This window comes from Dysidea avara, chromosome 12, assembly GCF_963678975.1.
Source record: "Dysidea avara chromosome 12, odDysAvar1.4, whole genome shotgun sequence".
NCBI lineage: Eukaryota > Metazoa > Porifera > Demospongiae > Dictyoceratida > Dysideidae > Dysidea > Dysidea avara.
In genome coordinates this window covers 650,075-677,215 of record NC_089283.1, presented here as the reverse complement: position 1 = coordinate 677,215, position 27,141 = coordinate 650,075, and the positions used below count along the sequence as shown (strand labels likewise).

At 39.5% G+C, this 27,141-nt stretch overlaps 3 protein-coding genes across 3 annotated transcripts in view; 1 reads left to right on the top strand and 2 right to left on the bottom strand.

The window, feature by feature from the left end:
* The window catches only part of LOC136241382 (uncharacterized), an 84,779-nt gene extending 65,520 nt beyond the window's left edge, over positions 1–19,259 (bottom strand). Inside the window, exons 1-12 of the mRNA XM_066032572.1 lie at positions 18,979–19,259; positions 15,384–15,577; positions 15,123–15,332; positions 13,291–14,877; positions 12,987–13,174; positions 10,884–10,941; positions 9,161–9,334; positions 6,920–7,108; positions 5,774–5,947; positions 2,875–4,335; positions 2,571–2,758; positions 484–541 (exon numbers count right to left, since the gene is read on the bottom strand). Coding sequence (XP_065888644.1) covers positions 484–541; positions 2,571–2,758; positions 2,875–4,335; positions 5,774–5,947; positions 6,920–7,108; positions 9,161–9,334; positions 10,884–10,941; positions 12,987–13,174; positions 13,291–14,877; positions 15,123–15,332; positions 15,384–15,577; positions 18,979–19,232 — 4,735 coding nt within the window. The 5' untranslated portion in view covers positions 19,233–19,259. The remainder of the gene's footprint in view (positions 1–483; positions 542–2,570; positions 2,759–2,874; positions 4,336–5,773; positions 5,948–6,919; positions 7,109–9,160; positions 9,335–10,883; positions 10,942–12,986; positions 13,175–13,290; positions 14,878–15,122; positions 15,333–15,383; positions 15,578–18,978) is intronic.
* Positions 19,260–19,310: 51 nt separating this feature from the next.
* Positions 19,311–22,371, top strand: LOC136241384 (uncharacterized). Its single transcript, XM_066032574.1, has 10 exons — positions 19,311–19,469; positions 19,535–19,590; positions 19,646–19,709; positions 19,772–19,798; positions 19,956–20,048; positions 21,571–21,786; positions 21,843–21,865; positions 21,913–22,012; positions 22,059–22,145; positions 22,195–22,371. The coding sequence occupies exons 1-10, from the start codon at positions 19,377–19,379 to the stop codon at positions 22,243–22,245; spliced, it is 810 nt and encodes a 269-aa protein (XP_065888646.1). The 5' UTR covers positions 19,311–19,376; the 3' UTR covers positions 22,246–22,371.
* LOC136241383 (outer dynein arm-docking complex subunit 2-like) overlaps positions 22,290–27,141 on the bottom strand; it is a 13,018-nt gene continuing 8,166 nt past the window's right edge. Inside the window, exons 4-22 of the mRNA XM_066032573.1 lie at positions 26,847–27,078; positions 26,494–26,600; positions 26,305–26,441; positions 25,867–26,102; positions 25,687–25,821; positions 25,534–25,629; positions 25,130–25,229; positions 24,685–24,747; positions 24,420–24,639; positions 24,231–24,367; positions 23,948–24,181; positions 23,765–23,875; positions 23,494–23,712; positions 23,264–23,445; positions 23,148–23,211; positions 23,047–23,097; positions 22,811–22,999; positions 22,535–22,756; positions 22,290–22,487 (exon numbers count right to left, since the gene is read on the bottom strand). Of these exons, the coding sequence (XP_065888645.1) occupies positions 22,374–22,487; positions 22,535–22,756; positions 22,811–22,999; positions 23,047–23,097; positions 23,148–23,211; positions 23,264–23,445; positions 23,494–23,712; positions 23,765–23,875; positions 23,948–24,181; positions 24,231–24,367; positions 24,420–24,639; positions 24,685–24,747; positions 25,130–25,229; positions 25,534–25,629; positions 25,687–25,821; positions 25,867–26,102; positions 26,305–26,441; positions 26,494–26,600; positions 26,847–27,078 (2,849 nt within the window). The 3' untranslated portion in view covers positions 22,290–22,373. The remainder of the gene's footprint in view (positions 22,488–22,534; positions 22,757–22,810; positions 23,000–23,046; positions 23,098–23,147; positions 23,212–23,263; positions 23,446–23,493; positions 23,713–23,764; positions 23,876–23,947; positions 24,182–24,230; positions 24,368–24,419; positions 24,640–24,684; positions 24,748–25,129; positions 25,230–25,533; positions 25,630–25,686; positions 25,822–25,866; positions 26,103–26,304; positions 26,442–26,493; positions 26,601–26,846; positions 27,079–27,141) is intronic.

Sequence of the window (27,141 nt, the reverse complement as noted above, 5' to 3'; positions counted from 1 at the left end):
AAATAAAAAGAATTTCAGAAGTTATGTGAACTAGACAGGTTTTTGCTGAGATGGTCACATACGTAACACTTGACTGCTTTATTTGAGAGTATCTTGATGTCTGCAAAGAAAAGTTGAAGGGACTGGGACTTTTAGTCTCCCTGAGCTAACACTTTCTACTACCTCTGTGAAGGAACCTGAATGCATCTGTGGAATTTTTACTTCACTGAGGTCACCCTGAGGATTAGTAAATCATGTATTCCCCTAGCATTATTGCCTAACAAAATTAGACCAATTATTGAGTTCTTAGGTAACACGTGGTAATCACAAACAATTATAGGTTGCTAATTTTAAAACACACATGTAAGGCCAAAGAGCAAAGCATACAAAGCTCTACAAAGCTTTTTGAGCCAAACATTTTCAGGCGATCAGATTTTACTATTCAAATGACTGGTTATAAATGTTCAAACCTTAAACACAATGAATTCAAAGCAATTATCTCACCTTGTACTGAACAGTTATCACCAGTCCATCCTTCTCTGCACACACACTCACCAGTTTGCTGTAAAATAACAAATTAATGTGCAGTAGTTACTCAATGTATGTAATGTGAGAAAGTTGTGCAATAGCAAAGGAACACAGACCCTACAATCCTTGATCTACACATTAAGTCTACAATGCTACAGTTCAACCTATTATACATTTTAGATAGTGTACCACAAGTGTTTTCATAGTGGTAGAGGGAATACAATTAATAGTGCTTGACAGATGCTATCAACATCATGGGGCGAGCCTGAGTATTCGGTATAGTTCATGTGTGTACCGTACAGGTATTATTATCATGGAATTGTATGTATCTATTTCATAGGAAATGTAGAAGTTAGAGAGAATAGTAATTGTGACCAGATTTTACAAAACCGATCCAAATCGCACATCAGGCAAAATCAAACTAACACCTCCAGTGGATAGCTACACTATCGTACTACTAGTTTTGACACTCAGTACTACTCAAACTACTCGAGGCTGGTTTTAACAGACGTCTTTTCTGGGTGGTGTAGAGATCTCGAGTGGCAGTATCTGGCCTTGTGAGGGTCTAGCTTGGCAAGAATCAATGGATGACCTGATAATGTTGGCCAGGCGTTTTTCTGTTGATTTTGCTACATGTCAGCCACTAGGAAGCCAGCACAGCCCTGTAATCTCGTATCTGGACTCCAATTGTGGTCTGCCTCCATTTTTAAGTCTATCTCTTGCCCTCCCCACCACCCACCACCCCCCACCCCTTTGTGAGCACTCGTGATACTACTTCATTCGTCCAACTGCTCATATTTTCTATCTTATCTGGCAGGAAACTTTGCAAGCAGCTACAAGTACTGGAAGTGGCCTGAAAGGTAATAGATTGATACATCTTTTGTGTATATTTCATACGCATGCTTGCTATCCTTGGCAAGTCTTTAAAACCGTTTATCTCAAAACTTCTAATGTGCGATGTGGATCGTTTTTCCAAAATACAGTCATAACTCTTAGTGTACATAATAATCATTTTGTACAATGAACATATCTACATCATCCTGACCATAACATATTGAGGTATCAGCATCTGCTGTGTAACTATCCTTCAATTGTTGAAAAAAGTGGAGTAAAATTGCAGTTAACTATTTAAAAATGAATGGTTATTCCAATATTATATAAAGCTCATGAAAAGCCGTAAATAGTGTTTCCTTTAACTGTGTTCGTGTAGTCAGTGGCCATTGGGCGTACATCATTACAAGTGAAGTATTCAATGTCGCTGTCATAGTTAGTGCAGTCTGTGTAGAAAGAGTTTTCATTATTACTGTAAAATTGGCCATCCTGAAAATCCAATTGTACATGTTGGTGCTGTGTGGTGGCATCATCAATACAAAAGCATGAAAGGAGCTTGCACTTTGCTGGCATTTGGCAGTATAAAGAAAATAAGGTACATCCATTCTAGTCAACAGCTGTTTGTAAAGTAACAGAACAATAAATAGCTAAATAAATAAATTAGCATATCAGCCATCATATCCTCTGGTCATCCCCTTAAGGGTCATGTTCTAGCCAGCACTGGGGTAGGGATGCCTTGGAGTTGTTTAAGCCCCCTTTTCATTCCTCCTTCTATCCTTTGTTCTGGAGGTTTTGTTGTTTTAGTTCTATAGGTGTAGGTATAGGCAAAACCTTTTAAATAGAACATCTCAGCATAGAGTTACGTAGTGTGCATGCCCATTAGGGCCAGTTTCTTCTATTCTTAAAAAATCAATTAAAAAGTTCAGAAGACTTAGAACACACCTTTATTCAATGAAGAACATGATCAGTTACAGCACACCAGCATCATACAACGCAGCACGTGCAGCACGACTTTCTGCAACACTCTTTACAGCATACAGCTAGCTACGTACTTAGTCTTGAACCCACACCACTTTCCCTTTTCCCCCCACCCAAATACAAAAGGGAAAAAAGCGGTCTGGGTATCCGGGACTACCAACAACATCTAAAATGACAGTGATACTCGTCTGGCTACATATAATGGTCAGACAGATTGTACCAAGCATTGTTGACACACAATGACACAAACTAACCTGTACACACTCTATAGTATTGTCAGGAACACAAGTACAGTTTCTACAATGGCCATCCTTTGGTCCCCAGAATCCTTCATTGATACAACTGTTACAAGTTCTGTTGGTGATACCATCATGACAATTACACTGTCCACTTTCTCTGTTACATGTCAGATCTTGAGATCCATCTTGATTACAATCACAAGCTACAGGTAGTAAATCATCAAAATATATTAACATACCATATATAGAAGTTAACACCTCTAACCCCAATACTATCACTATACACACTCCTAGTATGTATTGGTAATATACAACTCACATTTACAAACATCATTTATAGCATCTCCATAAAACATGTCAACACAAAATTGACAATTTCTTCCTTTAGTGTTGTCACCACACCCAACACATCTTCCACTTCGTCTGCGACATCTGTCAGAGTGTCCATTACACCTACACCTTCTACATGGCCTGTTTCTCTTTGGTCTTCCAAAGTATCCTCCTTGACAAACTCGACATCTATATCCACCATTTCCCTCTGGACAACTACTGTTCCAATTCTTTAATGTACTTGATAGATTAAATGATAAAGTGTTATTGTCTATACTCAATGAAGTATGGCTCATTGTTAAACTGACATCTTGGAACCTCGGCTTATCATCCTTGTTATCATAGGTAAACTCTAGTCGCAGCCTGTGTCGTCCAATAGTTGTCGTAGCAAACACTTTACCAGGAGTGTCTTCTTTAAATAACAGAGTATAGGAACGACCACGAGAGTCTCTGCTGAAGCTCTCCAAGAAACTACCACTACCCTCTGTGTTGAACTGTAACACTTCAAGATTGTCATATTCTGTGGAGTCAACAATTCCCACACTTGTAAAACCCAAAGCAAAAGTATGATCACCAGTCTGTAGTGTTGCATTCACAAAGAAGTTTTCGCCCATCACATCGACTACATCTGATGAAAATGCCAGAGAAACTGGTGATATCAGTAATGGTATAATACGATAATATTCCTCCACTTCACTGCCACTTGGAATATTTATTTGCCAGAGAGTTGGACGATCCTCCTCAAATACAATTTCACGAGCAGCCTTTATAGTTGTGAAGTCTATGTAAGGAGTTGTTAGGTTACCAGCAGCACACACGGCTGGTGTCGGGAGGAGACGCAGCAATGAACTAGTTGATGTAAACCTCAGAGTACTCCCATCATCTTCTACTGAAACATTTGATTGGTCAATTCCAAACTGTCGATCATCAAAGGGTACTTCATCTGTAGTTGGTGAGTAGTTGAACATCACAGATAGAGGGATGTCATCATCACCAATGTTACCAGACATTATCACCCTCCCTGGTTCATCTTCTTCAACATAATAACTGTAACTTACTGTGGACAAGTCAGCAGGATATGTTGTTAGATCAAAATCACCAAATGCCACTGCTTCAAAATTCACAGTTGTTATGCTACCATTAGTGGTTAAGCCAGTACCAGTAATGTTTAGTGTAAAAGAAGTGTCATTACTTGTAACCATGGCTACAGAAGAGAATAAACCATTAAAGAAGTTAGCATTAACACTTTCATCAGTGGTGAGGAATTGTAGTGGTGGTAGACACACTGGAAACAATACACCATAACTGGTCAAGTTAACTCCTTCAGGTACTGTGATCTCCCATTGAACATCTTCACTTCCATCCAACAGATAAGTGATCTTTACTGGTACAGGTGGTAAACCAATATCAGGTCCACTAATTTGTCCACTGATAATCAGAGTTGGTGGAACTAAACAAATTGTTATAGTAAACATGTAAATTACTAGTTGTGTGGTAATTATGAGTGTGTGACTAGGATAATTGGAAAAGGTGAATACAGTCAGACGTGGAAACGGACATTTTCAAAAAGCATTTTTACATTTATATAACAGTTATTTTTCATACCTAACGCTGTTTTTACAGCAGTCTAACACAGGTATCGATCTTGTCATAGCGCTTATCCATTTATAAGCGCACATGCGAAGGACTAGACCAGCACTCCACAGCATGCCAAAGACCATATAGTGTTGTACACATGCTCTAAAGTCTAATACAGAGTTATATAATTGTAGAGATTAGCTTGTATGCCCATGCAACTTAGCTTAGCAGGCCAAATCCACAATTTTACGCCTTTTAGTATAAGGCGCAGGCGCTTATACCAAGTGTCGAGGGTTTCAACGACTTGGCCTACGAGATTAGGTTGGGACATGCTAGATTAATCTCTATGACTCTGAATAAGATTTCTAGAGCACATATACAAGTTATACAACACTATATGGTCTTTAGAGTGCTAGTCTATCCTTAGCACATGTGCTTATATATGGATAAGCACTATGACAAGATTGATGCCTCAGTCTGGAAGCGAACGCTGCTGTAAAAACAACATTAGGTATGAAAAATAACTGTTTTGTAAATGTAAAAGTGTATTTTAAAATTATCCGTGTCTGTGTCCGCGTCCATGTCTGACCGTATCCGCCTTTTCCAACTACCTGTGTGACTAGTATTTAGTATGGTATTAGCATACCTTAATGGCAATAAAATTATTATTAAACTTACTTGTGAAACACAATTGGAATAGCTAAAACTACTGTCTCAGAGATTCTAAAATATGAACCAGGGAGTGTGCTCTTGAATGTAATGTATTTAAAATAATGCATCTTGTGTTGTAAATTCTATTGTTATTGTTAGCCACCTTGTACATTAGCTTGTTCTACCACCCCTAGTAGCGCATGCTAATTTTATCATTGAAATTATAGTATCCAAGGTAATTAGCTTGTGAAATATAGAAATATGGTCTATGTCTTACTTTAACAAGAGCAAATTTGAGAGTAATTACTAAGAGAAAAGTGAGTTCATGCATTTCTCATTACTGTTAACCACTACTGTTAACAAGTGCTCATTTTAAATTTGCTATAAGTTATGAACAAGTCCAGCAGAGGAGTCAGTGTCAAGTGATAAGTGTACTGGACTGAAAACAGCCAGGTGATCTGGAGGTATGCTCCCTAAAGGAAACCTTTTTAAAAAAGTTTACCACTTTAACGTGCTACATGAAGGAACTTTTGGGTTCTACTACACAAAGTAACTAATGATCTAAGGTAAATATGTAACTAATGTACAACTTTTACCAGACCTGTCTATTGCTATATATGACAATGGTACATGACACAAGCCACACAACAACATTATACCTTGTTCACACTTAGCCTCAGAACCATTCCAGTTTCCATCACTCTGACAGGTCCTAGTGTCACTACCAGTTAGCTCATAACCATCATCACATGTGAAGGAACAAGTGTCTCCATAAACAATACCAGTACAGTCAATTACTCCATTATCAGGACCATCAAGTGGTGTACATGATACTGAAGAGAGGAATATAATATAAGTAATAGTTGTATCATGTACCCGAGTGATTTGCCTGATATGTACACCCAAGCTCGAGGGCCGTTAGGCCCGAGAGCGTGGGTGTACATATCAGGCAAATCACGAGGGCACGTGATACAACTGATATGTACCATGTAGGCTAATAGCCTACTGTGGTGGGTAACTAATCACCCAAGCCAATACGAGGCAGCCCGCTGGATTTATTATATAGACAGTCGTGTAAAATTCGATTATGGGTCAGCAGCAAGTAACGTTGCAGTTACGTTTGTTAACATAAACAGGCAAATCCTATGAATATCATGGAAACACTCAATTTTGCAATTTAACAAGTGTTTCAAAGTTGCTACATCGTTTAACCACTGTTTACAATGTTTTCTAAACATCCAGAGGGGTAAGCTTCGCTGTAGAGTGGTTACCTCGTGATATACGAAAAGTGGGCGTGGTACGTAATCAAACACGCGGACACACGATTGCAAATTAACCATGACACTAGTTCTCACCTTAAACTTCCGTTTGTCAACTCATAGGGTGGTAAGGGTGTCGAATCGCCTTCGTATGAGTGCTGTAGAATGCAAAATCGGGTTCATGGTTTTCATCACGTGAGTAATAATAAACTCCCACAATCGAATACTGCCAGGATTCTTATAAAAACAAACAACGTTACCTCATCAGATATATCAAGGCCATGGTACATTTAAAGGTATCATGGCCAGCCATGGTTTATTTTAAATGTACCATAGCCAGCCATGGTTTAACTTAAATGTATCATGGCCAGCCAGGGTTTATAAGATATGTACCCTGGAATTTGGCTTTGAAGTTAGGTGGTTTCATGGTACATTAGCTGATACACAACAGCAAATTGTAGTAAAATTGATCAAGACACATGGTAGTGTATCTTGTAGTCCAGCACACCATAATATTCACATGAATAATGGCACCACCACACTCACCTCTATCACAAGTAGGATCACTACCAGACCAGCTACCATCATTATCACATTGTCTACTAATACTATCACTTGGTTCAAACCCATCATCACATGTTAGGGTACAAGTGTCTCCAACAACATGAGCTCCATCACCTCCCATTGTACAATTATATGTACCATCATCAGGTGTAGTTAGTGGTGGACATGTCACTGTGATAATGATACATGAATATCATATAGTACGATAGTACTGTATAGTAGGGACCACAAAGGTTTGGGTGTGGCCCATGAAAAAACACCACCCAAAAACAGGCCTCACTTTTCCCTGATGATGATGAGGCAGTATTGGTTAAAAATTAAGCCCAAACAAGCCTTCAGATCAACCTGTAATGCTTTCATTATATTGCTATGGAATTCGAAAAAAAAAAGAATGGAATTTTCTATACATAACTATCAGACTGTAGCTCCCAATTATCACTACGTCCTAGACTATTCTCACTATTATTCTAGCTAGAAGAATCTGTCACACTGGAAGAAGCCCACATAGCTGATATGCCGAACACAGAATGATAAATTCACACTTTTGTTATATGTTTACTGTTGTGATGTGTCAGAGCTTGACAACGCATACAGTCTTTTGAAGAAGTTGGCAGTAAGGTCACCTTATATATTTGATCACTGAGGCTGAATTATTCAGAGGAACTACAGTGAAACACTGTATGAGATAGTAGGGAAGTAAGGATATTGAAAATACAGTTAACACACTATTCTTCAAGGTGCTTTACACAAACATAAACAACGAATTAATATACAGACAAAATTTTAAGTGTGGGAGATAAGAAAGGTATAAATTGACCAAGGACAATGGAGCCGCAGGGACTGCACTTTTCATGGAATGTACTTCACACTTCACAATGTATATTTTAAACTAACTATTTGGTTGAAGTCTAATTTGTTAGGCAATAATGCTAGGGGGAATCCTCAGGGTGTAGACTAGAGTGAAGGTGTAGACTAGAGTGAAGGTGTAGACTAGAGTGAAGGTGTAGACTAGAGTGAAGGTGTAGACTAGAGTGAAGGTGTAGACTAGTGAAGGTGTAGACTAGTGAAGGTGTAGACTAGAGTGAAGGTGTAGACTAGTGAAGGTGTAGACTAGAGTGAAGGTGTAGACTAGAGTGAAGGTGTAGACTAGTGAAGGTGTAGACTAGAGTGAAGGTGTAGACTAGAGTGAAGGTGTAGACTAGTGAAGGTGTAGACTAGTGAAGGTGTAGACTAGTGAAGGTGTAGACTAGTGAAGGTGTAGACTAGTGAAGGTGTAGACTAGAGTGAAGGTGTAGACTAGTGAAGGTGTAGACTAGTGAAGGTGTAGACTAGTGAAGGTGTAGACTAGAGTGAAGGTGTAGACTAGTGAAGGTGTAGACTAGAGTGAAGGTGTAGACTAGTGAAGGTGTAGACTAGTGAAGGTGTAGACTAGTGAAGGTGTAGACTAGTGAAGGTGTAGACTAGTGAAGGTGTAGACTAGTGAAGGTGTAGACTAGTGAAGGTGTAGACTAGTGAAGGTGTAGACTAGCTAGTGAAGGTGTAGACTAGTGAAGGTGTAGACTAGTGAAGGTGTAGACTAGAGTGAAGGTGTAGACTAGTGAAGGTGTAGACTAGTGAAGGTGTAGACTAGTGAAGGTGTAGACTAGTGAAGGTGTAGACTAGTGAAGGTGTAGACTAGTGAAGGTGTAGACTAGTGAAGGTGTAGACTAGTGAAGGTGTAGACTAGTGAAGGTGTAGACTAGTGAAGGTGTAGACTAGTGAAGGTGTAGACTAGTGAAGGTGTAGACTAGTGAAGGTGTAGACTAGTGAAGGTGTAGACTAGTGAAGGTGTAGACTAGTGAAGGTGTAGACTAGAGTGAAGTAAAAATTCCACAGACACATTCAGGTCCCTAACTATCCCTTAGCTTGTAAACTAACCTGGAAATCAGGACACCTTGATAATCAGGACACCTTGATAATCAGGGCACTTTGATAATCAGGTCACCTTGATAGTCAGGATGCCATGATAATCAGGACGCCATGATAATCAGGACACTTTGATAATCAGGTCACCTTGATAGTCAGGATGCCATGATAATCAGGACACCTTGATAATCAGGGCACTTTGATAATCAGGTCACCTTGATAGTCAGGACACTTTTGGTCAGTCCCAATGTGTCCTTACTACACAGGTTTTACTGTATTTGATTTTTCACAACTAACACTGAAATATAACAAATATACCTTGTTCACACTCAGCCTCAGAACCATTCCAGTTTCCATCACTCTGACAGGTCCTAGTGTCACTACCAGTTAGCTCATAACCATCATCACATGTGAAGGAACAAGTGTCTCCATAAACACTACCAGTACAGTCAATTACTCCATTATCAGGACCATCAAGTGGTATACATGATACTGAAGAGAGGAATAGTGATAATATACAATACAAGTTACTTTACATGATATACCTTAAACAGTAGTCAAATAAAGTTTTACAAAATTTAGCCAAGATGGAGGAAACACCGAAAAATTGGGTGGTGGGGGACATAAGCGTCTTGGTAACTAAGGAGTATGCCCCACTAGTATTTTTAGACTCAATTTTAAAGCAATTTAATATAAGATTTGGTGACCATATTCAGTAGAAACCTGCCTAGTTTGCACAAGCATGCGTTTAGAGGAAAGCAAAATTTAACATTCAGTTATGCATGCTACATTGACACATATGCAAGTTTTAATTGAGCCATTACTTCAAAGAAGCAAGAATCAAATCGATTAAAATTATAAACCATGTTGTTAGCCTGCTCGTGAAATGTTAGAAAATCTTTATTTCATTTCTGTAGCCCCAACAGTATGTGTGTTACATGCATTTGTTTACACTGTGGTAGATGTAGACGAGATGGTCATCATTTTTTCTATAAAGCTGCCTTCATACATGTATGTGACTACAGGGCTAAAAACTATACCTTGAGTGATTTGCCAATCCATATGCATGGCTCAAAATTTTACCTATTATGCTTAAATTATGCTCAAGCTTTATGCCTCAATTCCCAATAAATTTGCAGTTATGGGCGCATAATAAATGGCTCAAGAACATCCTTGCTCTTCAAAATGCATTTGACAGAAAATATCGATACACTCTAATAGAACAGTCAGCTGCCTGATTGTTCTATTAGAGTTATCGACTGTTCTATTAGAGTATATTGATCTTTTTCTGTGATATGTATTTTGACCATCAAGGATTTGTAGTATGGCTCAAATTTTCTTCCTATTATGCTAGAATTATGCTCAATCCTTTCAGGCACTTATTATGCCCATTATTATGCCAGCATAATCAGCGGGTCCCTATGCATGGTGAATATATTAAACCAAATTCCAACGTTGTAGACTGGACGTGCCTGTAGTTATAAATCAATTTCCTTGCCTTCCTACTGTTTAGTGCTATAATTCTAAAACTATTCACCACAATAGGATAAAACGTTCCTTGGACACTAGAGATAATGCTGGCAAAATAAAAAGAATTTCAGAAGTTATGTGAACTAGACAGGTTTTTGCTGAGATGGTCACATACGTAACACTTGACTGCCTTATTTGAGAGTATCTTGATGTCTACAAAGAAAAGTTGAAGGGACTTTTAAGTCCCCCTGAGCCAACAGGAACCTGAATGCATCTGTGGAATTTTTACTTCACTGAGATCACCCTGAGGATTAGTAAATCATGTATTCCCCTAGCATTATTGCCTAACAAAATTAGACCAATTATTGAGTTCTTAGGTAACACGTGGTAATCACAAACAATTATAGGTTGCTAATTTTAAAACACACATGTAAGGCCAAAGAGCAAAGCATACAAAGCTCTACAAAGCTTTTTGAGCCAAACATTTTCAGGCAATCAGATTTTACTATTCAAATGACTGGTTATAAATGTTCAAACCTTAAACACAATGACTTCAAAGCAATTATCTCACCTTGTACTGAACAGTTATCACCAGTCCATCCTTCTCTGCATACACACTCACCAGTTTGCTGTAAAATAACAAATTAATATGCAGTAGTTACTCAGTGTATGCAATGTGAGAAAGTTGTGCAATAGCAAAGGAACACAGACCCTACAATCCTTGATCTACATATTAAGCCTACAATGCTGCAGTTCAACCTATTATACATTTTAGATAGTGTACCACAAGTGTTTTCATAGTGGTAGAGGGAATACAATTAATAGTGCTTGACAGATGCTATCAACATCATGGGGCGAGCCTGAGTATTCGGTATAGTTCATGTGTGCACCGTACAGGTATTATTATCATGGAATTGTATGTATCAATTTAATAGGAAATGTAGAAGTTAGAGAGAATAGTAATTGTGACCAGATTTTACAAAACCGATCCAAATCGCACATCAGGCAAAATCAAACTAACACCTCCAGTGGATAGCTACACTATTGTACTACTAGTTTTGACATTCAGTACTACTCAAACTACTCGAGGCTGGTTTTAACAGACGTCTTTTCTGGGTGGTGTAGAGATCTCGAGTGGCAGTATCTGGCCTTGTGAGGGTCTGGCTTGGCAAGAATCAATGGATGGCCTGATAATGTTGGCCAGGCACTTTTTCTGTTGATTTTGCTACATGTCAGCCACTAGGAAGCCAGCACAGCCCTGTAATCTCGTATCTGGACTCCAATTGTGGTCTGCCTCCATTTTTAAGTCTATCTCGTGCCCTCCCCACCACCCCCCCCCCCCCCCCACCCCTTTGTGAGCACTCGTGATACTACTTCATTCGTCCAACTGCTCATATTTTCTATCTTATCTGGCAGGAAACTTTGCAAGCAGCTACAAGTACTGGAAGTGGCCTGAAAGGTAATAGATTGATACATCTTTTGTGTAAATTTCATACGCATGCTTGCTATCCTTGGAGAGTTATGCTGACTTGAATTCTTTAAAACCGTTTATCTCAAAACTTCTAATGTGCGATTTGGATCGTTTTTCCAAAATGCAGTCTTCTTAGTGTACATAATAATCATTTTGTACAATGAACATATCTACATCATCCTGACCATAACATATTGAGGTATCAGCATCTGCTGTGTAGCTATCCTTCAATTGTTGAAAAAAGTGGAGTAAAATTGCAGTTAACTATTTAGAAATGAATGGTTATTCCAATATTATATAAAGCTCATGAAAAGCCGTAAATAGTGTTTCCTTTAGCTGTGTTTGTGTAGTCAGTGGCCATTGGGTGTACATCATTACTGGTAAAGTACTCAATGTCGCTGTCATAGTTAGTGCAGTCTGTGTAGAAAGAGTTTTCATTATTACTGTAAAATTGGCCATCTTGAAAATCCAACTGTACATGTTGGTGCTGTGCGGTGGCATCATCAATACAAAAGCATGAAAGGAGCTTGCACTTTGCTGGCATTTGGCAGTATGAAGAAAATAAGGTACATCCATTCTAGTCAACAGTTGTTTGTAAAGTAACAGAACAATAAATAGCTAAATAAATAAATTAGCAGATCAGCCATCATATCCTCTGGTCATCCCCTTAAGGGTCATGTTCTAGCCAGCACTGGGGCAGGGATGCCTTGGAGTTGTTTAAGCCCCCTTTTCATTCCTCCTTCTATCCTTTGTTCTGGAGGTTTTGTTGTTTTAGTTCTGTAGGTGTAGGTATAGGCAAAACCTTTTAAATAGAACATCTCAGCATAGAGTTACGTAGTGTGCATGCCCATTAGGGCCAGTTTCTTCTATTCTTAAAAAATCAATTAAAAAGTTCAGAAGACTTAGAACACACCTTTATTCAATGAAGAACATGATCAGTTACAGCACACCAGCATCATACAACGCAGCACGTGCAGCACGACTTTCTGCAACACTCTTTACAGCATACAGCTAGCTACGTACTTAGTCTTGAACCCACACCACTTTCCCTTTTCCCCCCACCCAAATACAAAAGGGAAAAAAGCGGTCTGGGTATCCGGGACTACCAACAACATCTAAAATGACAGTGATACTCGTCTGGCTACATATAATGGTCAGACAGATTGTACCAAGCATTGTTGACACACAATGACACAAACTAACCTGTACACATTCTATAGTATTGTCAGGAACACAAGTACAGTTTCTACACTGGCCATCCTTTGGTCCCCAGAATCCTTCATTGACACAACTGTTACAAGTTCTGTTGGTGATACCATCATGACAATTACACTGTCCACTTTCTCTGTTACATGTCAGATCTTGAGATCCATCTTGATCACAATCACAAGCTACAGGTAGTAAATCATCAAAATATATTAACATACCATATATAGAAGTTAACACCTCTAACCCCAATACTATCACTATACACACTCCTAGTATGTATTGGTAATATACAACTCACATTTACAAACATCATTTACAGCATCTCCATAAAACATGTCAGCACAAAATTGACAATTTCTTCCTTTAGTGTTGTCACCACACCCAATACATCTTCCACTTCGTCTGCGACATCCGTCAGAGTGTCCATTACACCTACACCTTCTACATGGCCAGTTTCTCTTTGGTCTTCCAAAGTATCCTCCTTGACAAACTTGACATCTATACCCACCACTTCCCTCTGGACAGCTACTGTTCCAGTTCTTTAATGTACTTGATAGATTAAATGATAAAGTGTTATTGTCTATACTCAATGAAGTATGGCTCATTGTTAAACTGACATCTTGGAACCTCGGCTTATCATCCTTGTTGTCATAGGTAAACTCTAGTCGCAGCCTGTGTCGTCCAATAGTTGTCGTAGCAAACACTTTACCAGGAGTGTCTTCTTTGAATAACAGAGTATAGGAACGACCACGAGAGTCTCTGCTGAAGGTCTCTAGGAGACTACCACTACCCTCTGTGTTGAACTGTAACACTTCAAGATTGTCATATTCTGTGGAGTCAACAATTCCCACACTTGTAAAACCCAAAGCAAATGTGTGATCATCAGTCTGTAGTGTTGCATTCACAAAGAAGTTTTCGCCCATCACATCGACTACATCTGATGAAAATGCCAGAGAAACTGGTGATATCAGTAATGGTATAATACGATAATATTCCTCCACTTCACTTCCACTAGGAATATTTATTTGCCAGAGAGTTGGACGATCCTCCTCAAATACAATTTCACGAGCAGCCTTTATAGTTGTGAAGTCTATGTAAGGAGTTGTTAGGTTACCAGCAGCACACACGGCTGGTGTCGGGAGGAGCCGCAACAATGAACTAGTTGATGTAAACCTCAGAGTACTCCCATCATCTTCTACTGAAACATTTGATTGGTCAATTCCAAACTGTCGATCATCAAAGGGTACTTCATCTGTAGTTGGTGAGTAGTTGAACATCACAGATAGAGGGATGTCATCATCACCAATGTTACCAGACATTATCACCCTCCCTGGTTCATCTTGTTCAACATAATAACTGTAACTTACTGTGGACAAGTCAGCAGGATATGTTGTTAGATCAAAGTCACCAAATGCCACTGCTTCAAAATTCACAGTTGTTATGCTACCATTAGTAGTTAAGCCAGTACCAGTAATGTTTAGTGTAAAAGAAGTGTCATTACTTGTAACCATGGCTACAGAAGAGAATAAACCATTAAAGAAGTTAGCATTAACACTTTCATCAGTGGTGAGGAATTGTAGTGGTGGTAGTAAAGACACTGGAAACAATACACCATAGTTGGTCAAGTTAACTCCTTCAGGTACTGTGATCTCCCATTGAACATCTTCACTTCCATCCAACAGATAAGTGATCTTTACTGGTACAGGTGGTAAACCAATATCAGGTCCACTAACTTGTCCACTGATAATCAGAGTTGGTGGAGGAGGTGACGGGGTAGGTGTCACTAATGAAGTGGTCATAACAAGACTAGTTGATGTAGGTACGTCAGAGGTGGTAGGACTGGGAGTTGGAGTTGGACTAATCGAAGTGGTGGTAATTCCTAATACTGTACAAGAACAACACACAACACATTACAATAATTCAAGAGAGATAAGTACCAGATACACAATAACTGTGTAAGCCATTTTTGTATACGTGGTCAAGTTATGTCCGAAGCGATAAAGATAGCACACATTTAATGATGTAGCTGTACATGCAATTTTTTGAACATGCAGGTAAACTATATTCAAAATGTCTATCATGTGAGAACACAGTGGAGAAGATGGTAAGAACAGAATAACAGTGACTTACCATCATAGCAACATTCAGTGTACACATTGAAGCAATGACCATTAAACCTGTTAGCAAACTGCATACAACTTGTACCAGTAGCTCCTGCAAAGTAACAACATCTGCAACATATAGCATAGTCAACATCACAATCTTTAGCTTCAGGGATACTAGGGCAGAGCTTCTGTGTACCCTTTGTATGGTCTACTCCATCTTCACAGCACTGTGGATCTATAGCAGAAACAATTGACTACAATATATTCAACAATTCCACTCTCTTACCTGAAATTGTGGTTTGTTTTTTGTGTCTGTTTAATGTTGAGTTGGTGTATAGTAGAATTACTGGTGAACTGATTCCATCATAATGTAGTACCAGTCTTCCCTCTATCACATTTACTGAAACTAAATACTCTTCCTCCTTCACAACTTCCATCATACAGTTGCTGGACCCAAATCCATACACTGAAATGACATTGCTGCAAGATAAAGACACATCAAGGTAAGTTTGAGCTGACAATTACTGTAAACTCCCTGTATTCACAGGCTTTAGCCTTCTCACAGGTCCCTAGTGGGATAGCATTTAATAAATAGTATTGAACAAAACAATCAAGTCTATTGTGCTCTAATGCTTTATAAATTTTGTTTGGTTATTTGTTGAACTATATTATAGCCTCACTAAATTTATATCCTAGGACAATCATATTGGGGTATACAGTGGTGGATCTAGAGGGGGTTCAGGTTCCACTCTGGAATTGCCTAGCTGTAAGTCGAAGACCAAAAAAGAAAAGATAACCACATGCTGTAGAACACCGTAATGGTGATTTCAAAGGCAAAGTATGAAGTATTGCCAGTTCACCAGTAGAAAAAGTCCTAATATAATACCAAAGAGTAGATAATCTACTCTTGATAATACACTATTTATAACTCTTGGTGATTTTATCACCCACATGAATCGTAAATAAATAAATTAAGGGCAAGCGCAATTTTCAGAGGGGGTTTCAGCTGCAACCATTGCAACCCCCCTGTATCCACCACTGGTATACAGTTGTGACCTAGGATTCTGCATTTGGGAAGTGCCTTGATCCCACAAAGTCCCTAATAGTGACAGTGGTGCAACACTATATGTATTGTTATGAAAGATATTTGAATAGCAAAATTTACGGCTGATGGTTTTTTAGCATTCGATTAACAATCGAGTACTCACAAATACTAGTTGCAAGTAGTCATACCCATTTGACATCTTTTGTAGCTTTTCAAGTAACAACAATGATACACACACTGTATTAAAGTATTGATGTTAGTGTTCCTGCCAAAAAAAAATTAAATCAAACTCTACAGCCTTCATTGTGTCACTCCCTGATGACAAATACATCATGTGAGCTGGGTAATGTGATCTTAACAAGTACTCGAGTACCATTTTTACTATCTGAGTACCAAATTCCTTAACGAGTACTCGTCGAGTATTAGTATTTGTTACAACCCTATAGTAGAATTGTTCCTTGAGGACTTGTTAAGATCATGTGATGATGTACATACCAGGAAGGGAAATTTAAGGGACAAATTAGGTGATCAGTGCGATTAAGATCAAATCAATTAAGTAGCTGCAAATAATTTGACTTGCAATATTCATTGATGAAGGTTTCTGATTTTTCATTATTGTAAGTTTTGGGACATTCCTGATAAGATGAATCATCTACAGGCTGGCTATGCTGTGTAGTAGCAATTCATGACAGATGCACTGTAACACTGAACTTTGTATGCAGACAACTTTCAAATCTTAAGTTCTGTTGGGGTGTTATTTACGATTTAAAGCATTGCTGTGTGTGACTCATCAGACTGAGACAGACAGAATCCGCGCCAAAACACAGTATTAATCTTGCTGAGAATCACCCATACATATATTTAACCAGATTTAACCACCAACTTTGGTATCATTTTGACAAGCTATAGTTTATGCTATTACTGTTCACTTTGGCTTGTTAGAATTGCTTAAGAATAAGCTATAACAATCTAGCAGCAAATCCACTAATATGTCACGAGATATGAATGAATAGCTATTATAAGATTGTCAGAATGCTCCATAGGAAATGTATTACAAAAGATAAGGTCCAAAATGACAAGTGGAGTTTTACTGTTGGATCATTTGGTATCATCCTGTTCACCAAGAGCTGCTCTTTCTCAAGGTACTTGCAAATCCGTAATCCATAAGAATAGATATATGATGTGAACCTATTCAGTGTTATTGTGAACAAATCGGAGCATTAAACCCACAAAGAAAATTGTTGTTCTTGCTATGAATATATTCAAAACTGCATTACTATGGATTTGAATTATGCATATTCATGTTAGGTAAGTAGTTAGTCTGAGAACTCATGCTTCACAAGGGGGTGTCACGTCGGCTCACGCTGTAGGTAGATCTGCGACCGCGATCAAAGTCTTGACCGGGGTAAATTTCACCTTGACCTTTGACTTGCAGCGTTTATCGTCTTTGACCTGTGACTTGAACATTTCTTGTCGAACTTTTGACCTCTACTTATTTCTCTATTTTCCTATACGCACCTGCGCTTGTAACCTAGTATAATACTTTCTTAGTGCGTGCTACCAGCAGCTGGGAGAGAAAAATCATTATAGTTATGGCGAAATGCCTGTTGGAGCATTAAAACATCTTTTTGGAGATCCTTACTTCTTGTGAGTTACATATAATTCCATAAACTTGATAATAGCTGCGTATAGTTTTGATTGTGGGTTTCGAACCTTCCGTATCGTTTTGACTCTTGACCCACTGTAAGAGCTATTTTGTGGCCTTGACCATTGACTTAGAGTTTGACCGCGGTCACAGATTGACCTACAGCAAGAGCCTGAGTGACACCCCCTTGCTTCACTACAGTAATTAGAGACACCCTTGCATGCACGATAGCTGCACCTTGACAGATAGCTGCCATAATTATTGTCTTTACATATGTGACCGAATTTTGGAAAATCACCCTTATGGTCGCACCCGAAACAATTAGAATTTTTGAAACTAGCATGGTGTTGTTAATAGCAGAAAGCACTTTTCAAATATTTCTAAAAATTTTCTTGTAATTCAGGGCCCTTAATTGGGTAGGAATTTAACTTATAATGCTGTGTTTCAGAACTAAATATTTAATGTGTCAAATGCACCCATAAGGGTGTTTTTCCAAAATTCGGTCACATATAAGACTGCACAATAGGGATGACTTTGAAGATTTGTAGTTCACAGCTAATTTGGACTAAGCCAAACAGTTGCTGTTGCTATTTTACATCAAGCACTTGGATCAGCTGAAAGCATTATGAGCAGTGCCACTCCACTGACAAAAATTCTTTTGTCTGATAACCAATAACATTTGGATGAGTCACTTTTACAGTTCCAGTAGCCAAAGAAACCTTCCAGGGGTCCTATGCTCTCCAAAGACATGGTTTACAGGTTTAAATAAAAAATGAACTCAATCTGATCATGGCTAAAAACATTTCAGCAATGAATATGTAAACCTTGTCATCCAGTCAAAAGGTTAACAAGTGACATAGATATTATATTATAACCAGACCACTAACCTCTGTGTCTGGGTGTTTCCCCGCGCCCACATGCCCAAACGCGATCTCCGTGGTTACGCAATGACAAGCCCATTCATGCACATGTAAAACTTGACAAATGAGGTCGAATGGGGTGCTTTTTATAATGCAATGTCCTGGAAAAGTGGAACGCAATCGGAAACAAAATCCACGAAATACGTGAGAAGAGTTCGCTAATTAGCTAGTACATGTACCAAATGCTTTATTAATTAACTAGTCTGTGATCTCGTTATGATACAATAATCTCAACACTAGCACTGAATAGCTAATTGAGCATGGTACGTACCGGTCATCAGAATACTTAGCGGCCAGATAATCCTCCATCACGTCCTCTCCAAGCAGTACTTCTTCTACGGTCAACACGGCTCCGTAGTTTCCATTCTCATCTGGAGCTAGCAAGTCTTGTACAACACCAGCGAATAAAACTGAGGCCGTGTCACTGGGCACATTTAATAGTTCTGGACACTTGCTAGGGGTGACGGCAAAGTTAGCCTCTGCAGCCAGCCCTGCAGTAATTATCACGAGATACAAGCTTATCATGTTTGCGCTTACCAGCAGCTGCAAACAGAATAGCCAAACTGCTCAAGTTGCAAATTTATATAGTCGATTACTATGACGTAATATTAAAACAAACCCCGAAAAGATAGGTGTGACTAATTCTAATGAAGCAGGAAGCAGTTTAAAATGAGCGGACAACTGGACAATCTTTCTGACGAGCAAGGTAAAGCTTTGGAAAACTTCAAGTCTCAATTATCAGACGACTATTTATCAAATGACGTTAGTTGAAATTGTTTATTGTTAGTAGCTAGTTTAATATCATTAATATTAACACCACACTAAAGGGCACGTATTTGAGATTCCTTCGTGCACGGAAATTTGTGGTACAAGATGCCCTAAAGTGAGTAGTGAGATTAGTTAGCCACCACAATTGTACTTCAATTGTTATTCTCAAGACAATACCGCGAAACGTGTGATTGGAGAAGGGAGAAGGATGTCGACACGATATTGGAGCGACCAGTGAGTGGGTGCGGTATGCGGATAAAGTACCGGTATTTATCTTGTGCTTCCTTCTAATTTAGCAACCCCTTGAGGAGGAAATCCAAGAGGTGAGAAGATTTCAGTACAATGTAAAGCTCGAATATACTGAGCTAGTTATGGTCAACAGTTACTCTCCCACAGTCACGTGGTAGATATTGGGTAACATGTGATTGGACATGTGCCTGCACTTCTACCACACACATTGTCTATCATCTTTACCCACAGATATTAGCTTCATCTTATCATGGGTTCGATAAAGAAGGTCGACCACTTTATCTCCAATGTAGTGGCTCCATGGATGTTGAACGGCTAGTTGCGGTGAGTTGTGTAGTGTGTGGGAGTGTTGCAGTTGGTGTTCTTTACTAGTACATGGCTAGAGCCAGTATACATTAATACCATTCAACAGAGCAGCATCGGTCCCTATGATATAATGGGTCCAACAGTTTCGTATTCTGTACATGATTTGAAATATTTTCATGATTCAAAACCTGATTTGTGACTGTTTCTGGGAAAACCAGTCTTATCGCTCATTTGAAAGTATTGAGAAATGCCGGTTTTAAATATTCAGAGTGTTGTAGCCCAATGGTGGTAGCTACACGTACCAAATTGTACCAAATTTTCACATGTTTTATAACAATTTATTATCTTCCAGATCATCCACTGAAGAAGTAGTCAACAGCTAAGTTTCCTGCCATTTTAGATAGTGTTTTAAACTGAGGTTGGTTGTATCAGGTGATCCAAAAGGGGTGGGAGGCTGGGGGCCTGGAAGGCAGACAAGATGCTGTTTTAAAAATTGAAGAGGAACATGTTGGGCCAAGTTATGGGCCATTCAGGACTTAAAACTGGCTGAAATGAAAGGAAATGTACAGCACAGGTCACTGTCCAATACCACGGAGCTATACAGCCACCTCCTGGTTGGCCAGGGCTCCATCAAGACCCCAGACCACCTCGTATGGCTTGCCACTGTGCTTGAAAAAAGCAGCTAGCGAAAGCAGACCACTTTACTCTGGTCGACTGTGACAGTGAAATTTGATAGTGCATTCATAAAGTTTTGTGTTTCTGTGAAAAAAAATCAAACTTCCTGTCTTGGGCGATAAGACCGGTTTTCGCAGATCCAGTCACATTTGTAATTTGGAAATTCATGTGTGGTTTGTGAGATTATTACAGATAATAATTGTGCTACTGTGAGCTTGTAATATTTGCAAGACTAGTTTTTCAATCATTAATTTTTGCATGGACAAAATTGCTTGTGATTTATGATTACTAGCTGAAGGATGTGAATTACAGTACATGTGATTAATTGAAGGCTTTTGTTGCAATGCAAACTTTTGATATCAAAATGTTTGCTAAAGCAAGAGTCGTTTCATGTCAGTGCTCCCAAGAAGATGCAAGATATTGGTGTACATTACATTGGATGGTTGTTTTCTTACTTGGTTATTCATAGGAAGGACACAAAAGTAGTCATGCTGGAAATTTCTTTATAGTTTACCATCATGTATGTATATGTACCTAGTTTGTTGTAGTGCTAGTGAGCACGTAAACAATAGTGCTCCAATACATCCTCAAATTCCCATTAATATAGTCTATAAGGTAGATCATGTTTAATACACATAGCTCAACAGTGTTGTGATCTACCATTTTGCCTAAAATATTTTGAGGAGCAATATTTTCGAGGTTGAGCAATGTTACAAAATTTCGGATTTGCAAATGTATTAGATTATGTGGAGGTTTATTTCAAGGATAAAATTTTTGCTGTTGACCTTGAAGTCTCCCTCAAAATATTAGGCTATATGGGCTATCCTCCCCAGCACACATATCCATAATCTATATTTGTGTTTAGTTTCCTATTGATGATCTCATTTACCGTCACGTCTACCACAATGAGAAGCAGATTAGCCGAGCTGAACAGAACTCTACTAGACTAGGAAGGAATATTGAGACTGTTGCTGAAATACATGACATGAGTGGTATGGGACTGGTACATAGGAAGAGTCTCAGTTTGTTGAGAAATGTCATCAACATCGACCAAACTTACTACCCAGAAAGACTAGGCAGAGTATGAATAACACTTGTTGTCTTTTATGACATGTACTTCTTGTCTCCCTTGTGTAGGCATTCTTCATCAACGTACCTAGGTAACATTTCACATTCATTAATACCATTGTTACTGTTCTTTCGCCAGATTATTTTATATATTGTGGCAGATAGCTAAGGTATGGCTGGATCCTGTAACAGCTACCAAGTTTGTATTATTACCACCAGATCAGATAAATAAGTTAAAGGTTAGTCACTAAACTACCGTCAACAAGTCATCATTCACCCATGAAGGAGTACATTGATGCTGACCAGCTACCGGTAGAATTTGGAGGAACTTGTACATGCCCTAATGGATGCTTCGATTACTTAGGGAAAAAGGTATTCAGTGGTGTATATATGTTAACTAATAACAATAATGTGTTTATAGAAGGCTAATGGACCGGTAGTGAATTCCAATGACTTGGGTACTCCAGTTTAATCACTACCTGTTACGGATATTGTATAAATGATCAGAGACCACTGTATGAATACGATTTGTAATATAGCTGGGATTTCAAAAATGTGTACAGTTGTTTAACTTATGATATCATCTGTGAGAACAATACATCAGTTGTACTTTGCCTTCTCATTAGCTAATGCCAGTTTTCTAATATTAGCAATACAGCCAGCAGCAGCCTCTTGTAACTTCTCATCACTTGACCCAACTTTGCTCAGTAGTAACTATCAGGTGATAACAATGGTTAATTTGAGAGATAGTAATATAGTACCTTCACTACTCCACTCTCGTGCATGGTGATACAGTTGTCAGGGTCCTTGGATAGTTGATGGAGAGCTAGTGCTGTAGCCTGGTGTACCAGAGGGTCTGGAGACTGAAGGTAACATACTAATGGAGCTACGGCTTCACATTGGCCAAACGACACACGATTGTTACGCCATGCACAACTCTTAGCAATAGCCATAGCAAGGTGTCGTCTGAGGTGATCATCTTTCTATTGAACATAACACTATGAGGATCATATAGTCACCACACATGTAATACTAACTGTATGGGTAAGGTTAGCTAACAGAGGGACCACTCCATGATCTGTGATCACAGCTAGGTTCTCTTCATCACAGGCTATCTTTGCTATCGCTGCACACACACTAGCCAGTACTTCATTATTGTCAGATTTTAATAATCCTACTATCAGCTCTAGTCCGCCAACAAATGATCGCACCAAATCACCAGCATGCTGTGAAAATATAATGAGTACACAATGAAGCACAAAAACAAACATACCTTCATGTTTTCAATACAAGGACAGATGGCCCAAGCTGAACAAGACTGCACCTGTGTTTGAAGTACAAGGCTTCGACAAGTACCCACATGTCATACTATACCTCTGGATTGGGTGATTTCAGTAGTGACCATAGCAACCGCACACCATCCTGTTTATCAATCACCCTAGTGGTCACAGTGTGTAACAATGACACCTAGTGATGTCACCATAACTCACGACATGGACTCCATGTCAAGAGCACAAGCTCCTAATGCTTTAGTGACATTTATTAGCAGTGGTTGATTAGTGCCAGTCAATAGCTGTACCATTGGGGGAATACCCCCAGCCTTCCTGATACTCACCCTGTTGTCACTCTCAGCTGCACACTCCCCTAGTGCTCCTACCACATTAACCAATACCTGTATGAATTACTATTAGTATTAGTAGTGCTGTATCAGATAGGTGACCTCTTCAGGCTGGTTGTTCAATAATGCTACTAGACTGTCGATAGCTTTTAGTTCCTTAAAAGAAGTGACGTTCTCCATAGCCATACTACACTTCCATACTGCTCCAGTCACAGCTACAAGTAGCTCCATGTTCCCTACTGCTGACTTGAGCAGTTTAGCTAACGGAGCTAGTCCATCATATTTCCTAACAAGTGATCGGGTAGCCTCCTCCTCTGCACACTACAATGGATCACCCAACATGATGTGGTGATGATGTTAATGGTTTTGTTACCTTAAAAATGGCAGCAGCACAGTGCATCTGTAGTAAAGTGTTGTCACTCTTCAGCCCTCTAACAAGATGTTCTATCATTCCTTCACTTCTGATCAGTTCCTGGTAGGCAGGCTGTACACACAAACAGACAGACACATTATTAACAATGTTAACATCACTAACAATGTTAACACAACTACTCACCTCTGATGCACACTCCTGTAAAGTACCCACCACTGGTACTAACACATCTTCATTTTCTGAGTGAAGTAGTTTAGCTAGTAATGGTACAGCCCTCGCCTTAAAGATGGCTGCCTTGTTCTTCTTGCTCTTGCTGCAGCTCCATAATGCTTGAGCCCCACAACGAGCTACTTCAAGATCAGACAATGCCTCAGGGTCAGGATCGCTAGCAGTTGTTGGTAACTCCAACAAGCTGACCTATGGGAGGTGGCTGATATATGACCCACAAGTGTACATTGTCCCTCACCAGTTTTCTGATGCCACCATTTTGTCGGACAATCCTTCTAGCCCTCCTGAACATGGCCACATTAGCAATAGTCTCAGCAGCAAGACACTTCAGCTGTTTCTCATCGTGATCTAATATCTTCACCATCATCGGTAGCCCTAGAGATGACAACATATACAAGGTGATGATGGTAGCTACGACTCTAGTCACCTTGTAGGTCAGCAATGGCCACTCTGGTTTGAGCATTCTGTGATATCTGCATCAATATCTGTAGTGCTCCAATTCTACACTTTGTGTTGTCAGTTTCCAGTAAGTTGATGAGCAAGTCCAGCCCTCCAACATCTCTTATTGCCATCTGACTGGTCTCTGCTGTCAGGTTGAAGTCAAGCAGACAACATAATGCAATCACAGTAGCTGTCTGGTTACCTCCCTACAATAACTTATCCATAACACATCCACAAAACAGCTACTTCACCTTCAAGTATTTTATCAGTTTCTGTATCTGCCAATACTCACTGGGTAGGTCAGCATTAGACTCCTACAGTAAGAGTATATAGTTTGTAATGGAACCTGTCTAAACCAGTCAAACCTGTCAGTAAACCAGTCAAACCTGTCAATAAATCAGTCAAACCATTTATAGCTAGTTACACATAAAACAAAATCCCTTAAGCAGGTGGCAGGTATGCAACTGATAAGTTAGAATTTTTGAGGTGGAAAACAAAACTATCGTAAATTTGGTAGATTACTCCTCAACTATGAAACTTTTCCTTTGAACACATTAGCCATCATGATCAGCTATAAATACAGTGTGCCTGAGTATGGCTGCCAGGAGCAGGTCCCAATGTCTAACCAATAGCTAGTCTGATTCCATTACACACAGTACACTCACTACATAGTATAGTATATGTACAAGTACTAACAGGTCTCCTCTCTCCTTGTTCCTCTTCCTCTTCTTCCTCAGAGCTACTGTCACTAACTTCGCCTGTTGGTGGCTCTTTGCCTGACCCAGCTGACCACAATCTGGTAACACATAAACACCTTAACATGACTAATAGTAATCTCAACTAATTGTATTGTAGTTGACAATAACCACATTAGAGCATTCCATCATTATCTACATAATGTAGTTGTCATCAAGTGTTTTACTACATTAAGTTATAACAGTACGCTATTATCATAACTACTAAACGTTTTATCACTGCTTGATCACTCAATTTGAGACTCAATGGCTATCAATAGAGGTTGTCCTCAATGCAGTAACTATACTAGCTGTCTTTATTGTTTAGCTACCCTCACAAGGTGGTGTTTTACATTAGTTGCTCACCCTCCCCTTGACTTCCGAGATGCTTGGTTCAGCCGGTCACCAGGACTGTCAATTCGGGACACTTCAGTTCCCTTCCTGACTTTCTTACCAGGAGAACTGTGTGGTGCAGTAATACAGTAATAAAGTGGTGTGGCTAGTTTGAAATAATAGTACCTTGGTTTAGTCTGTGAGAAGTCTGTGGTGACTCCAAGTGCCTTCCACTTCTGTGATGGCTCCATTACACCAGAGGATGGAGTGTCCTTAGGTCTCTTCTTCTGGTCACTAACTAGTTTACTCCTCTGCTGAGGACTGTACACTACATTACAAACTGTATCATCAAATCACACCACCCACCTTGCTGTCTTGGGGCTCATTATCTGCTCATCTTGTTGATCAGGAATCTCAGTCAATTCCACCTCAATTCTCACAGCTTCATTATCACTGGCACTAGCTTTTCTCTCCTCATAAACAAACTCTTGCTTAGCTAGTGTAGTGTTGAAGTGATTACTTCTCTGCTTCAGTAGAGTAACAAGTGTGGCTGCCACTTCTGATTTTCTCTCATGAGTCACCTCACCACTAGCACTGACACCCTGTATATCACATGACATCCACTAAACTCTTTCACAAGACAATTGGAGACATGACACCAGGGACACTATGACATGACACTCTAGACATAGCCTACCTACACTCAACACACACACACACACACACACACACACACACACACACACACACACACACACACACACACACACACACACACACACACACACACACACACACACACACCCCATTCACATAGTACCCCTCAGTACTGGCTGTGACATAGAACATTTCTCCATCTTGTGGTTTCACCTGCAAGTAGCAAATGTCACCGTGAGCCTGTCGCCATGGAGGTGCTCGGCAGCCATTTGAGAATACCATCTCTATGGCAACCAAACTGTCAACACATGTAGTCCGATATTAAAACACACCCACCTGAGGTGTACTCTAATGATTCCAAGCAGTGTTGAGCAGAGGTTCCACAGAATTGTTGCAGCACATCAACTTCACCTGCCACTGCCGCAGGGTTTAGTCTCACCTCCCTACAAGTGCAGCAGAGACCATACAATTGAAAATTACAAGGGAAGTCATTAGGACATCAAATGGTAGTAACTCTACATTAATGGCTTCTTGTGTAATAGACAACAAATAGTGTAATCTTATAACTGTAGAATAGACCAATTAAAACATTAGAAGCCACCAAACACTAACCACAATAGTACTCAGTAGCTACCACCAAAATTCCTCTACACCAAACTATGTCCCATAAGGTGTATTAGCTTGCTTACTTGCCGATCTTCTGCACAGACAAGTGAAGTAGTTTAGTATCTAATGTGTTCAGTAGTAACAGTAACTTGAAGCTGCTGTCCAGCTCATCAACATGTGGACCTGTATTGCCTCTAGCTCGCTCCCTCTCCAAATTCTCATGGGCTTCAATTAGAACATTTTTTCCTCCAGTAGTGGAAGTGTTGAGGGAGGCATAGGCTGGTCCCATTATTGTAGCAATGGGGTCCTGATTAGCTGTGTAACAAGATCACCATAATATCAAGAGGTGGAGCTACTAAGCTAGGGTACCAATGTCTA

Coding starts and splice junctions, on each gene's coding strand:
- LOC136241384 (XM_066032574.1), top strand. CDS start 19,377: ATGAGCGGACAACTGGACAATCTTTCTGACGAGCAAGGTAAAGCTTTG. Junction 19,470..19,534: donor ACGACTATTTATCAAATGAC/GTTAGTTGAAAT, acceptor ACCACACTAAAG/GGCACGTATTTGAGATTCCT. Junction 22,146..22,194: donor TCGATTACTTAGGGAAAAAG/GTATTCAGTGGT, acceptor ATGTGTTTATAG/AAGGCTAATGGACCGGTAGT.